Genomic DNA, 12,953 nt, shown 5'->3' with positions numbered 1-12,953 from the left:
GTGAGGGCAGGCCCCCAGGTGCGTGCAGGTGATGTGCCTGGCAGGTAATTTCCTCCTGGAGTCACCTCTGGATTTGAGTCTGGCTTTATTTACCCAGCAAGTAGGCTCTTTGTACTCTTAATCTAGCCATGCTAGAGACAAAGAAATAAATGTTCAGATGTGACCCTCGGACCATCTAGAGATGAAGAGGACAGCCTCCAGCCTACACCCCCATGGCAATAATTCCTGGGGTGTCACTGGATTCTGGGCCTGAGTCTAGGCCGGTACTTGGAGGATGGGGCTCTAGAGACTGGAGAACTCCTCCCTGGGGTGTCGGGGTTGTGGGATGGCAGCCGATGACAGTTGAGGAGTGCGTCCCAGACCCCGCCAGCAGCTGAACCATTCCCAATGACTATTTAACATGTTCACGACACCCCTGGGGTTTCTGCTGTGGTCGCTGCTTTATTTACAGCTTCTGAGCCAGTGGGAGTTTGGCTGGCCGTGTGTCTGCTGGTGGCCGGGAGGTTTCCTGGGGCTTTGGGGAGGGACTTTGAGTCTAGGGTGGCAGTGTGTCCCAGCTGGCATCTCATGAGTCGGAGCTCCCTTGGGTTGTTCACAGTCAGGAGAGGGGGCTCCTGGCCCTTCGCGTGAAAATGGGCAGCGCTTTCCACGGGCCTTCATTTCCGACCTCTGTACAATGCATTTTGTGCCCTTGCCTTTGAAAGAACTCTGTGTCTTGTGTCTTTCGTGCCCTGGCGCATGCACTGGTGGGAGAGAAGGGCTGGATCAGAAGTGTCAGGGAGGCTGAGGAAGGTGCGGGAGGGCGAGCTGTCCCCGCACCGCACAGCCTGCCGCCCGCGGTCCCCTGCTGGGCAGACCCTGGCCGTATCCCGAGGTCTTTTTGGCTGAGTTTCTTTCTTCACATTTTGTCCTTTCCCCCGAATCCTGCCAACTGTCGGAACTGGGCTGTGCTGTGATTTTAGTCTTTAAAATACCACTACCTTGGCTGGCATTGAAAATCGAAGAAATTAGGTGAAAAAGCACAAGTGATTTCTTTCTCTGTGACAGCCGGGAGGGACCATGGAAGCCACCTGCTAAAGCTCCTTATTTTAAAGTTGAGGAATATTCAGCACAGGAGGCTTGGCTGAGGTCGCACAGCTTGCTTGCACCATGGGAGCTGTGCCCGGCGACTTAAGATCATGGAAGATGGGCACCACCTCCCTCCCTGCATGCGGGGTGCTCTGTCAGTCCCTGGAGGCTGCCTGTGGGGGGTCTGGGCTCACCCAGGGTACAGCAGCATCTCACCCAGCTCCTGAGCCAGTGCGATGCTTCTCAGTATGTCACCTGCACGTTGGGTTTTAAATCAAATGAAGTTAGAATGCAGGCAGGGCTGGCATCACGGGTGTGCGACCTTTGGGTGGTCCCACAGGGCCCCGCGCTCAGAAGGGCCTGCACCTGGTTCTATGCTCTGCTGGACCACCTTGGAATTCTTCATAATTTGGGAACAAGGGACCCCACATTTTTGTTTTGCACTGGGCTCCGCAAATTGTCTTGTGGCTCCTGAATGTAAGACAGTGCATTAAAATGCCAGTGATTTGATCAATCTGCTCTTGCAGCTGATTTGCATTTTGGGAACATGCTGTTCCCTCTGAATAAAAGAGGATTCATTTCTTTTCCCTCAGATACACTGCATTCTGTTTTCCAAATTAGCTCTACTTATCAGCTCTGGGGAGAAATTGGATTGTGCGATTGTTCTTGCTGGAAGCGAAGGTTGGCTTGTGAATCCCGAGTCCTGGCCCTGAGTTCTCAGGCCCGGAAGCGGGGAGCTGTTCCCACTACCGTGTGAGCTGCGGGGGGCTGGAGGCTGGGCGAAGGGGCAGCGACCTGGAAGGGAGGCCACAGATGCAGAGCAGAGAGCTCCAGCTTGGGTGCCAGACCGATGGGGTTAGCCTCCCGACTCTGCCACTCGCCACCTCTGGGGCTTTTAGCAACAGCTTTACCTCTGCCTTCCTTCTGATCTGCTTCTCCATCTTTCTGTAGGCTGGGGAAAGGATTCACCCTGCAGGCTTGCAAGAATAATTAGAGGTGACATTTTTCAGTGCCTGCCATTGCGCTCGACACACAGCAGATGCTCAATAAATGAGTGTTCATGTTCTTCTTGGTGTTGTTATTCCAGGCAGGAAGAAAAGTGTGGGTGCAGGGGTAGAGCATAGTGTGTTTGGAGGCCAGCTCCCGGCCCCCAAAGGGGCCTGAGACCCAGTGCTTTATGTGCGTGCGCTCCCAACCATCCGAAGTAGGTGGTATGATCTCCATGTTGCAGAGTGGGAGACAGGCTCACACGGAGAAAGCCACTCCCTGAACTAACAGCCGAAAGGGGCAGAATCGAGATTTGAGGCCAGGCCTGGCTGAAGTCACTCTGGGTGTTGACAAAGAGCCTTGTGGCCTTTCTCTGCCTTGCTGACCCCGCTAGGAATATATTGGGGTTGGAGCTGAGCTGGGCCGTCCCCTCTATCCTTGACACTCCGAGTTTGTGGACCAGAGTTGCTAGGTCAAGGTGAGGAGAGGGCGGGCAGCTCTGCGTGGCATGGGGATGAGGGGTGGACCCGGGCATCCGGATCCGAGGCTGGGACCACTGGAGCCAGGTGTGGGGCAGCTGCAGACTGGTGTGGGGCAGGCGCTGCCCCAAGGGTCTCGTTGGACTTCCAGGGAGACCCCTCCCACGCTGGCCATGGCGAAGGCCAGCGACTGAGAGTCCCCGCCGGCCAGGGCAGCGTGTCCTGTAGGTATAGTTTAGGGGTCCTGCTGGCATGGCTCAGGTGTGCCCGTTGCCCTGTGAGTCAGCTCTGTGCTCCTGAGGGCCAGGGAGGTGGCACGCCCCACCATCCCCCGGCAGCTCCAGGTTCTATGGGACCTGAAACGTGTACAGTTTAATTTGGGGGACCCTCTTTAAGAGAAAGAATTCAAAATGATGACTACAACATTAGGCGTGAAAATGATTATTTACTTAGATTGAAAAAAGAAACTGCCACGAATTACAGATTTCAAAAAGTAGACAGATAACTACGAACTCCACAAAACCCAGAAAAATGTCACGATGATGCTATTAGCTGCCAGATTCACATTTATGTTTAAAATACTTTAACCCCTATAGTTTTTTGGCTGTAGACTCTTCGATCACCTTTTCACGTGACAATGATTTTATAATATTTCCTACGGAGAGTAGAATTATTAATTATTTTGTTATTGTTAATTCAGTCTTTCCCCTGGCATATTTCGTCACTACCAACAAAGCTCTGCACACAACCTCTGGCCTGCACCAGGGGAGGTGGCAGGGTGACAGGAGGAGTGTCCCCAGAAATCATTTCTATACCAGGATAGATCCGTCACTTAACTAGACACAGAAGTGACTTCAGAGCACATAAATGAATCTAATTAAACCCAAAGAAAGTGATTCCCCAGTTTTGCTTTCCCCAAATGCCCACGGCCATTGTGACAGGACAGGAAACATGTGACAGGGAAGGAGACAGTGGCCTCAACCAACAGCAGTTTGAATGTTCTACAAATTTTTCAAAAGCACGTGACAACTGAATGCTTTGCCGGGGCCCCTCACGGGGCAGACAGAGGGCTCGCGGCTGCAGCTCTGTTTACCGTTACTGCAAATCCACTTCTGCTCTGAAACATGGTCACTGAGCAGCAATTCGGGAAAGAGCCCGAGAGACCGCAGACGGAGGTTCCCAAACTTTCAGGGTTTGTGGCACCCTTAGCATCTCAGTAATGTTTTTCGTGGTACCTCCTAGGCTGAAAGAAAGAAATACCTAACAATTCCAGTGGTCAAGTAATTAGATCCTAACGACTTAAATATTTGTGTCCTTATCATTCACAGTGGTCGTTTGAAAAAAAATTTGTAAGATATTTTAATTTTATTATTTAACGACCACAATTATTTACGAATGGAGTATATCCACATACTCTCTCAAATTTTGGGATCAGATTGGACACTGCCACCCCCGTTTCCACGTCAACACTGACTTTTGTACAGTCTTTGCTTTTAATCGTAGCGACCAACAGAAATCCAAATTCATCAAGGTATGGAGTCGTCGAAAGGACCGTCAGGAGATCTGATTTTGAAACCGTGAGCGAATTACTTAGAGCTAGTTCTCCAGGTGTCCAACCGTTATCAAGAATCACTATTTCCTCAGGAAATTCGAAATACCCTGTGAGCTCGCTGTGGTGTCCTGGGTGCCTTGGGGCAGAGTTTGAGGACCATGGCGTTAGGCCTGGAAGGGGGTATTTCTCTCCTTCCTGCCTCACATCTGATCTTTACCTGACATTTTTGCCTTCAAGATGAAAGAAGCGCTCGTTTTGATGTGTTTAAAAAGCATGTGTCCAATTTTGTGCTAAATCTTTGATTCACGGTTCCCTCACTGTGATTTTCATATTCGGTGTGAGAATGTACGTCAAGTACTTCACTTAGCGCCTGGCTCTTTTCAGTAAATTCTTAATAATGAAAGTGTCTGTTATTCTAATTTTTACATTAATTATGGAAATTTATCAACACTGTGTGTCTCTCTCTTTTCTCCTATAAGGAAGATGTGGAAAGTCATTAAAAAATATTTTCTGTAAAACTCCAGGAGTGATGGGTTCCAAGGAAGCAGGATTTGTGGAGTTGGGTGCTTGACCAGTAGTTTGTAAAAAGGAAAGATGAATCATTTGTTAGCTTTGGATGGAATCCTGCTAGTCTAAAAACTCATAAAATTATAGGAAATGTTGGCTACTCTTAATGGGTCATTTGTTGTGTTAAAAAACCATTAATGATAAATATTTATTAGGTAAGTGGAAAGCTCCGTCTTTCAAATGCTGCGACTCGTCATTCTACGAATCCTAGTTATTCAGGCCTTTTCTGTTTAAAATAAAATCGCATAGTATAAGTCATTCAGTTTTCTCTTTTTGAGAATTATTTTGGATATCCTGTGTTCTTTCCTTTCCATGTAAATTTTAGAAATCACCTATCAATTTTTATAAAAACTCCTGCTGGGATTTTCATTGGGGGCATATTGAATCTATAGATCAGTTTTGGGAGAATTGATAGCTTAGCAATAGGGAGATTTTGAAAATTTCAATTTCTAGTTGTTAATTGCTAATACATAGAAATACAGTGGATTGTGTTATTGACCTGTTGTTCTGGAGGTACTGATAAACTCACTTATTTAGGTAGCATATTTATAAATTCCTAAGCTTTTCTGTATGGACCCTTATGTCATCTGCAAATAAAGACAGTTTTATGTTCTCCTTTCTGATCTCTATGCCTTTAATTTCTTTTTATAGCCTAATCGTTCTCTCTAGGACTTCAAAAATATGTTGTCTAGAAGTGGTAAGAGCGAATGCCTTGCCTGGTTCCTATTTTTAGAGGGAAAGCATTCAGTCTTTCACCATTAATGTGATGTTAGCTTTAGATTGTTTATTGATCCCTTTTATCAGGCTGAGGAAATTCTCTTTTATTTCTAGTTTGCCGAATGGTGTTTTTTGTTGTTGTTGTTGTTTTTTAATCACAAATGTGTGTTCTGTTTTGTCACATCTTTTTTTTTTTTTGCATCTATCGAGATGATCATTTTGATTTTCATTTTTAATATGTTAATATGGTGAATTATATTGTTTCGTTTTTGAATGTTAAACCAACCTTATCCTTTCCTGGGATAAAACCCACCTGGTCATGATATATTATTCTTTTTATTATTTCGCTGAATTCTGTTTGCTAAAAGATTTAAGGATATTTGGCCTATGTTCATGCTGAATGTTAGTCTATAATTTTCTTTTGTCTTTTCTCTGGGTTTTACATTAGGGTAGTGCTGAGTTCCTGAAATAAATTGGGCAGTGTGGTTCCCCTCTTCTATTTTGGGGAAAAGTTTGTGAAGTGTTCGTATTGTCTTTTTCTTAAATGTTTGGTACGATTCAGCAGTGAAGCCTTACGGGCTTGAAAATTTTCTTTGTGGGAAGGTTTTTAACGAAAAATGCATTTCTTTAATAGATGCAGAATTACGTAGGATAGCTATACCTTCTTGAGTGAGCTTTGGTAAATTAAGCCTTTAAAGAAATCTGTCCATTTAATCTAATCTGTAGAATTTACGTGCATAAATTTGTTCGTAATAATCACTTACAAAAACTTATAATGTCTATAGGATCTGTGGTGATGCTGTCTCTTTGATTCTTGATATTGGTCATTTTTGTCTTTTCTCTCATTTCATTAATCAGGAATGTAGAAAATACCCTACTTTCGCTTTTCTGAATTCTGAGTCGCCAGCTTTCTCTAAATGGCAGGCCATTACAGAACACCAGTCAGCTCCAGCTTTCTGCACAACAGTGGAGCGTTTAGAAGGGCCAGGCCTTGACCCTGCTGGAGGCTTCCCGTCCTTCTTACCTCTGACCCAACTGAACAAGGCCCTCGCTTCACAGAGGGAGTTAGATGTGTCTGCTGTTGGTACAGGTTGCTTGCTCCGTGGTTATTTGAAAGTGCACCTGGGCTTCAATTCAGGCTAGATTATTGTGCTGACCAGCCCCCTGTCCTCCTTCTGCACTGGTTGTGGGGTACTCTTGGAAGCTGGGGAACAGAGGTACATGTCAAAGCCAGAAAAACGGGTCTCTCAAAGCTTCCCGTTGGTCTGTGCCTCTGCAGTGGTGGCCATGGTGGCCCTGTTAGGCGGAGCCTCCAGGACCTACATGAATTCGGCAAGGTGGGGAGAGTTGTTCCCCAGACGCCTCACCTCTCCCTTTGTCTCCCTGCTGTACCACTGAGGTGTGTGGTGTTCACGTCCATCCAGGGCTGCCTACTGAGCAGCACCTTTCCCCATCATTTATTTTTTTATTTTTTTATTATTATATGGCATGACTTGGCTGAGCACTTCACATACAGGAGTTCATAAACATAAAATCAGCATCCAGAACACATCGAGGTAGGCGTTATTGTCATCACATTTTATGGACAACAAGATAATACTTGGAATACTTAGGGGGACATAACTAAGGTCACACGGCAGGTTCGTGTTGTGCTGAGTGGCACACGCCCTGATTCTTCCGCGTCGAGAGCGTGTGCTCCTCTTACCCATTCTCCCCAGCTCGAGTGGCCTGGATGCCTCCGTCCGCATCACTCAAAGAGAGGGTTGTGGCAGAGCCAGCCTGGGACCATCTCTGGGAAGTCTCTGCTTAGGCTGACCCCTCTGGAAGGAAGATGAGTGACCAGCAGCAGAGATCCGAGCAGAAGGGGTCAGCCAGGGTTTCTAAAGACCGTGAGGCAGCAGCAGCAGCCCTAGTTTGATGGACGAGCTTTTAAAAGTCCTGGAGCAGGACTCTCATGCTGAGCCAAGCTGCTCTTCGAGACACTTTTATTCCTCATCCGGAACTGCATTTGGAGAAGACAAACACTTCCTCTTTGGTTTGCCCATCTGTGAACAATTAGTTGATGTTCCTTATATTCAATTGTTGCTGCTCTGTTTAATTTTCCCCATTGACGCTGGTCCACCAAGTGATGGTAATGGAGGTCACTGGTTATTTTTTCATCGAAGCTGCACAATTAAGGCTTGTCTGTTCGCCTTTTCAATATGGTCTGTGCTCACGCTGCTCCTCCTTTCTGTTTATTCATCTGCAGAATTTGGACAGTCCCGTGCCCAACCTCGAATTTGACAAAACTGTTATCTGGCTCTAGCATGCTGGGGTAGGAGGGGGAAGTAGGGATCAGATCATAGAACACTGGACTGGAAGAGACCTCGCAGCTCGTTCTAGAGGCAGTCAGCCCCATTTCACAGGTGACAGAGGATGGGACCCGGGCCTTCTAGTGTCCAGGCCAGTGTCCTCCTTGCTCTCCCATGTTGCTTTCCCAGGGTGGACAGACCCTGGGGCCACTTTCTCTAATTTGTGTGAGAAAGCAACCAGTTCTCATTTTAGCTGGAAAAACCCACGTTTATTTTCACTGTTGATGTGGGCAGATTCTCCCGTGCTTAATTTGGCAATCAGAGAGAAGAAGTGAATTATTGATTTTCGGTGTCGAGACTTAATAATCATCCTTCTTGTGAGGGTCTCAGAAACTCCACGCTTCCCCGAGGGATGCTGGTCTTGTTGGAATTAAACCTGCTTTGGCCTTTCCCAGGAAGTTGGGCTGAGGGAACCTGATGGTTTGCTCACAGCTCTTGGCTGGGTGATGTCCACCCGGTTGTTGGTCGGGAAGGGATGCTCCTGTCCCTTCGTTTACATTCTTCATCAGAGAATCCAGGAGGTGCAACTAGGAATCTTGGGACGGTAGCAGATATGGAGGGGGCCGGTATTAAGTGGAAATGTTGTGAGTTTGCTCAGATTTTTCTGTTATTTATACTTTCTACTAAGAAAATTTAGTGTCTATGGAGAAGTCTTTTAAAGTCCCTACATATCTTGTGGGAACAACGTCTGATTTTCCTCTTCCATAGGAAGAAGGGAAAGATGAAAATAAGGTCCCATATGAAACGGTTTCGAAACAAAAATAATAAAATGGTGCCACCATGAATTTGTCGAATCGGTTTATCTTGCCTAGAAGTTGCAGGTCCTTTTCTGCATCTTAGAAAATCATACGATGCAGAAGAGATTGCTTTGTCTGAAAGTAGCTTCAAAAATGCTCACCATGTGGGGGTTCACCAATTATAGTGTATATTTTTATATAGAAAATCGTGGTCATTTATTTCTCTTTTTCCCCCCAACAGTATCAAGGCACCTCTTGTGCCTTTTGACCTAAGATGTCTGGGGGTTGGAATGAATGGTTAAGGTGTGGTGGAAAATTGCTCTGGGGACAGATGGTATCTGTGGAAAAGACAAGATCTGTGCCTTTGCCTTAAGACTTTTTATGATAGTCCTTTACATCTATGACATCTGATGGGCACCTTGTCAGAAACAGCCTCGGCCACCCCTCCCAAAGGTGGCAGTATGCTGAGAAGGGCCGTTCTTGGTGGTGCTGCGGGAGTTGGGGAAGGGACGGACGCTGGCGGAGGAGGATGCCATGTCAAGGGGACCCTTGGGTGACCACTTTGAAATAGCTGGTAGGAGGTCCCGGTATCCGCTGGCTTCTCCAGTCCAGCATTTTCATGGCGAAGCTACTATAGGAAGAGAACCGAGCACAGAGGTCCCCTGGGACAGATGTTGCCGTCTCGTCTGAGCGGGTATTTCCTCCAGAGCCAGAAGGGTCTTTGCCATTGAGCCCAGGTCAGGTGTCTCGTCCTCAGCCCCCATTCCGGCCCCTCTAACCCATACCTCCCTCCAGGCGACCACGGCACAGAGCCCAGTGTTTCCAGGTGTCTTCTCTTTGTTCTCGTCCTCAGGGCAGGAAGACCCCAACAGTTTGCGCCATAAATACAACTTCATCGCCGACGTGGTGGAGAAGATCGCCCCCGCCGTGGTTCACATCGAACTGTTTCGCAAGTAAAGAGGCCCCGCCTTCTGTCTGCCGCCTCTGAAGCTCGCACCAGTGCACGGTGCCACCGGCACAGCATCAGAGCTGTTTTCCAGACACTTTAAAGTGTCAGAGAGTCACTGAATATGTTCTTAGGGGGAAATAACGTTTCTCCCTTAGGATGTTGTCCTGGTGGACTGTTTAAGTCTGCTTTGACTCTTCTAGATGGTTTAAGTACCTCTAGGTCTGAAGAGATTCCCTAAGGACATTTTCTAAGTGGACTTTTCTGCTGCCTGTAAAAGTTGGCCTAATGTTGTCTTTTTTAATCTCAATACACCTGGTTATACAGGCACAGTAGCTAGATGCATCTCGCTGTGGTAGAACCAATTCATCACTGTGTCCAGTTGATTTTTAGGTGTTTCGTGCTTAACCGAATGCTCTTTTGGTTTCTAGGCTCCCTTTTTCTAAGAGGGAGGTGCCGGTGGCCAGTGGGTCTGGGTTTATCGTGTCCGAAGATGGACTGATCGTGACAAACGCCCACGTGGTGACTAACAAGCACCGGGTCAAAGTTGAGCTGAAAAATGGAGCCACCTACGAAGCCAAAATCAAGGATGTGGACGAGAAGGCGGACATCGCACTCATCAAAATTGACCACGAGGTAAACGTGTTCCCTGCCTGCAGAATGCAGTTCTCAGGCACCCTGGCTAAAACTGGGCAAAACCCGGAGAGGTCAAAGGGCACCACAGCTTTTTGGCGAAGCACTGAAGCTGGACGGAACCAGTGAAATGTGGGCCAAAGAAGAGCATTTAGGAGATGCCGAGTGTGGTTAGGGTGGGGGTGGGAGGCCTCGTAGAAGCTTCTGTAATAAGCAGGCGGTAAGATCCGAGAGTTTTCAAAATAGTGTTTTATGTTTTTATAGAGGAAAGCAATAGGTTTATAAAGAAATTGTAGGTAAGCAGTGAAAACTGAATCTTCCTTGCATTCCTGACCCTAAGGCAACTGTTTTTACAAATTTTTGTTCATTTGTGCATTCTAAGTTTGAGAACAAATAGGTCTCCCACATTGGGTTTTTGCAGGGTTACTAGATGTTTTTTAAAAACAAGACTCCATACTTTAAAGTTTTGGAAACCATGAATTAAAACAAAGCAAATGGATTTCTTTCATTCAGAACTTGCCAGAGCTTTTGCTACGCTAATGTGCATGTGATTTTCCTTCAAGAGGTGTCTACTCTAAATTATAATTATCTGAATATAGGACCTTTTTTTTTTTTTCCCCCAAACTGAGACAGAATAAGCTCAATTTGGGAAATGCTGTGTTTGACAATGTGTTGCTTTGTACTTAAATGTTCTCCTTGCAGTCATTTTCGCTCTGTTGATATGTTTAGCAAAGTACGCGTACATGAAAGTAAGTCCAGTTCTTATTAGACCATCAAAAATTGCCCCTTATTGGCGCGTCGATCGTGGAGGTTTGGTTTGCTGTGTGGCATGTGCTCAGTGAAATTGCATTTTGTTTTTTTTCATGCCCTTGTCGTTTCTCAGACTTCACATGGAAAGAAGATTCAGGGTGGGTTGGAATCTTGCAGCTGGCCCGGGAAAAGATCACGGACTGGAAGCCAGGAGGGGTGTTCTTTTCCAGCTCTCTGCATAACTTTACCTGGATGTGGGCTCTGAAGTCAGACCCGTGTGGGGCTGCACAGGCTGTTTTTGTCTGTGCGGTTCATTGGGTCAGAAGCAGGCTCTGTGCCCGGTGGTGTTAACTGGACTTCGGCAGGGTCCTAATTGCCTATTATTTCTCTTAGGTGACTGTGGAATTGCTAATAACAATGAATCTTTCAGAATACGTTTATTGATCACAATAACTTCTATTTGATAAGCTCTCATGCTGGCCCAGGCTCTGCCTTCATTTATAACTTTCGCCTAATCTGAAAAATAGCTGTATTATCCCTATTTTTTAGAGGAAGAAACAGAGGTTCAGAGAGCTTAAGGACCTGCCCGAGGCCACGTAGCTATGCCGTAGTAAAGTTATAGCCTCCTAAGCCGCCAGGCTGCTGCTCCCCAGTTGCCCAGGCCCACGGCCATTAGTGGGGGGATGGCACAGCTGGACTTTAAATAGCCCACAGGAAGGCTGGTGCATCCCTGTGTAGGAACACACTTCTAGGAAGGTGTCCAGGATGTGGTAGTCTCACCGGAAGGCGGCTGGCCAGAATAGCACGTCCTGTGGCCCCACATGAGGACTTTTCAGGTCCACCGAGCCCTTGGAAGGCAGCCAGCAGGGGGCTCTCTGCAGGTAGGGCGCTGGCCGGGGTGCTGCGTGAGCCGCCCCCGCTGAGTCATTTCGTGTTTGGAACTCGTGGATGCGAACCGTGCAGCTGCTCTGGCCGGGGGACATTCTTTTCGGATTTTGAGCCAAGGTGGAGAATATCCTTGTGTCATCCTTGGCATGTCCAGGCAGGATATGAAAGACCTCAGCAGAGCAGCCTCGCCGAGTGTTTCTGACCTGGCTCCTGCTGCCCCCGGAGCCTCGCCCTTCCTCCAGCAGCTCGCCCGTCTGAGCTGTAACATTTCCAGCCCGAGAAAAAAGGGCTTGAAAATTTCAAGTCGGACGAATGTGGCTTTTCGAAATGGAATCGGAAATGAAAGGATGTTAAATTGCAGACACCCACACAAGAGACTGGTTTCCACTGACTAAACTGCTTTTTTTTCTGCTGATAGTAGTTGGAAGTGGAGAGAATGTGAACGCCTCTTCCAGCTCATTCCCCCTGGTTCTGTTGACGGGTGATGATTTAGGGGAGGGCGTGGAGACCGGCTTGGAATGAGGCCTCTCACCTTGGCACATACACGGCTTGAAAAATGTGCAGGCGATGGATGGGGCGGGAGCTCGCCTCACGCTGTGTCACTCTCGGGAATAGCAAAAAAGAAGAAACAGCAGGAAGACTCAGAGGAGGCGGGGCAGGACCAGGGGAAACTGGGCTTGGGGGTCGAGAATCGCTCCAAATGGTGTTTGCCGTGCGGGGGATGGCCCAGCCTCCCAGGGCCATTTTCTAATAACCCCGTGAAGCCGCCGTGAGTGGCCGCCGCCTCCAGGGCCCCGTGGCTAAGTCGTTGGCCCCGAATCTGAGGCCCGTTTCTTCCCTCCAGCGTCACGATTTCACATGAGGGGTCCCCCGTTACTTAAACAGCTCCTGCCCTTCCTGAGCACACGGCGCCCTCCTGGCAGCAGCGGCCAGCGTCGCCTGTGGGGTCTCCTTCTCCCCACCAGACAGTCTTGGTGGGGCCAGTGGTCGCGGTGCCCGTGACGCATTAGACCCAGCAGCTCTTCCCCTGGAAGAGGCAACTGGATGTTACACATGGGCGGAGCTGGCGGAGCCCCTGCTGCTGAGACCCCAGCCCCGAGTCCTGGCCCCGTCGGAGCCCGATCTGCCTTCTCCTTCCATCCTCGGAGCCCCCCTCACATCTCCAGGGAACCTCCCTTGGCTTCAGGTTGCCAGAGACGTTCCGGGCTTGTGACCAAAGAACTTTTTTTTTTGCTTCTCACTGCTGAGCAGACACATGTGCGCTCGCTCTCCCTGCTG

General features: G+C 48.0%; 1 protein-coding gene across 1 annotated transcript in view; it reads left to right on the top strand.

Moving 5' to 3' along the window:
* Window positions 1-12,953, top strand: part of HTRA1 (HtrA serine peptidase 1) — a 47,338-nt gene that overhangs the window by 14,325 nt on the left and 20,060 nt on the right. The window contains exons 2-3 of the mRNA XM_039870797.1: window positions 9,312-9,411; window positions 9,836-10,040. Of these exons, the coding sequence (XP_039726731.1) occupies window positions 9,312-9,411; window positions 9,836-10,040 (305 nt within the window). The remainder of the gene's footprint in view (window positions 1-9,311; window positions 9,412-9,835; window positions 10,041-12,953) is intronic.

Source organism: Pteropus medius, unplaced genomic scaffold, assembly GCF_902729225.1.
Source record: "Pteropus medius unplaced genomic scaffold, Ma_sr-lr_union100, whole genome shotgun sequence".
NCBI classification, from domain to species: Eukaryota; Metazoa; Chordata; class Mammalia; order Chiroptera; family Pteropodidae; genus Pteropus; species Pteropus medius.
Note: the sequence above shows the minus strand (reverse complement) of the source record. Positions and strands in the feature narration are given on the sequence as shown.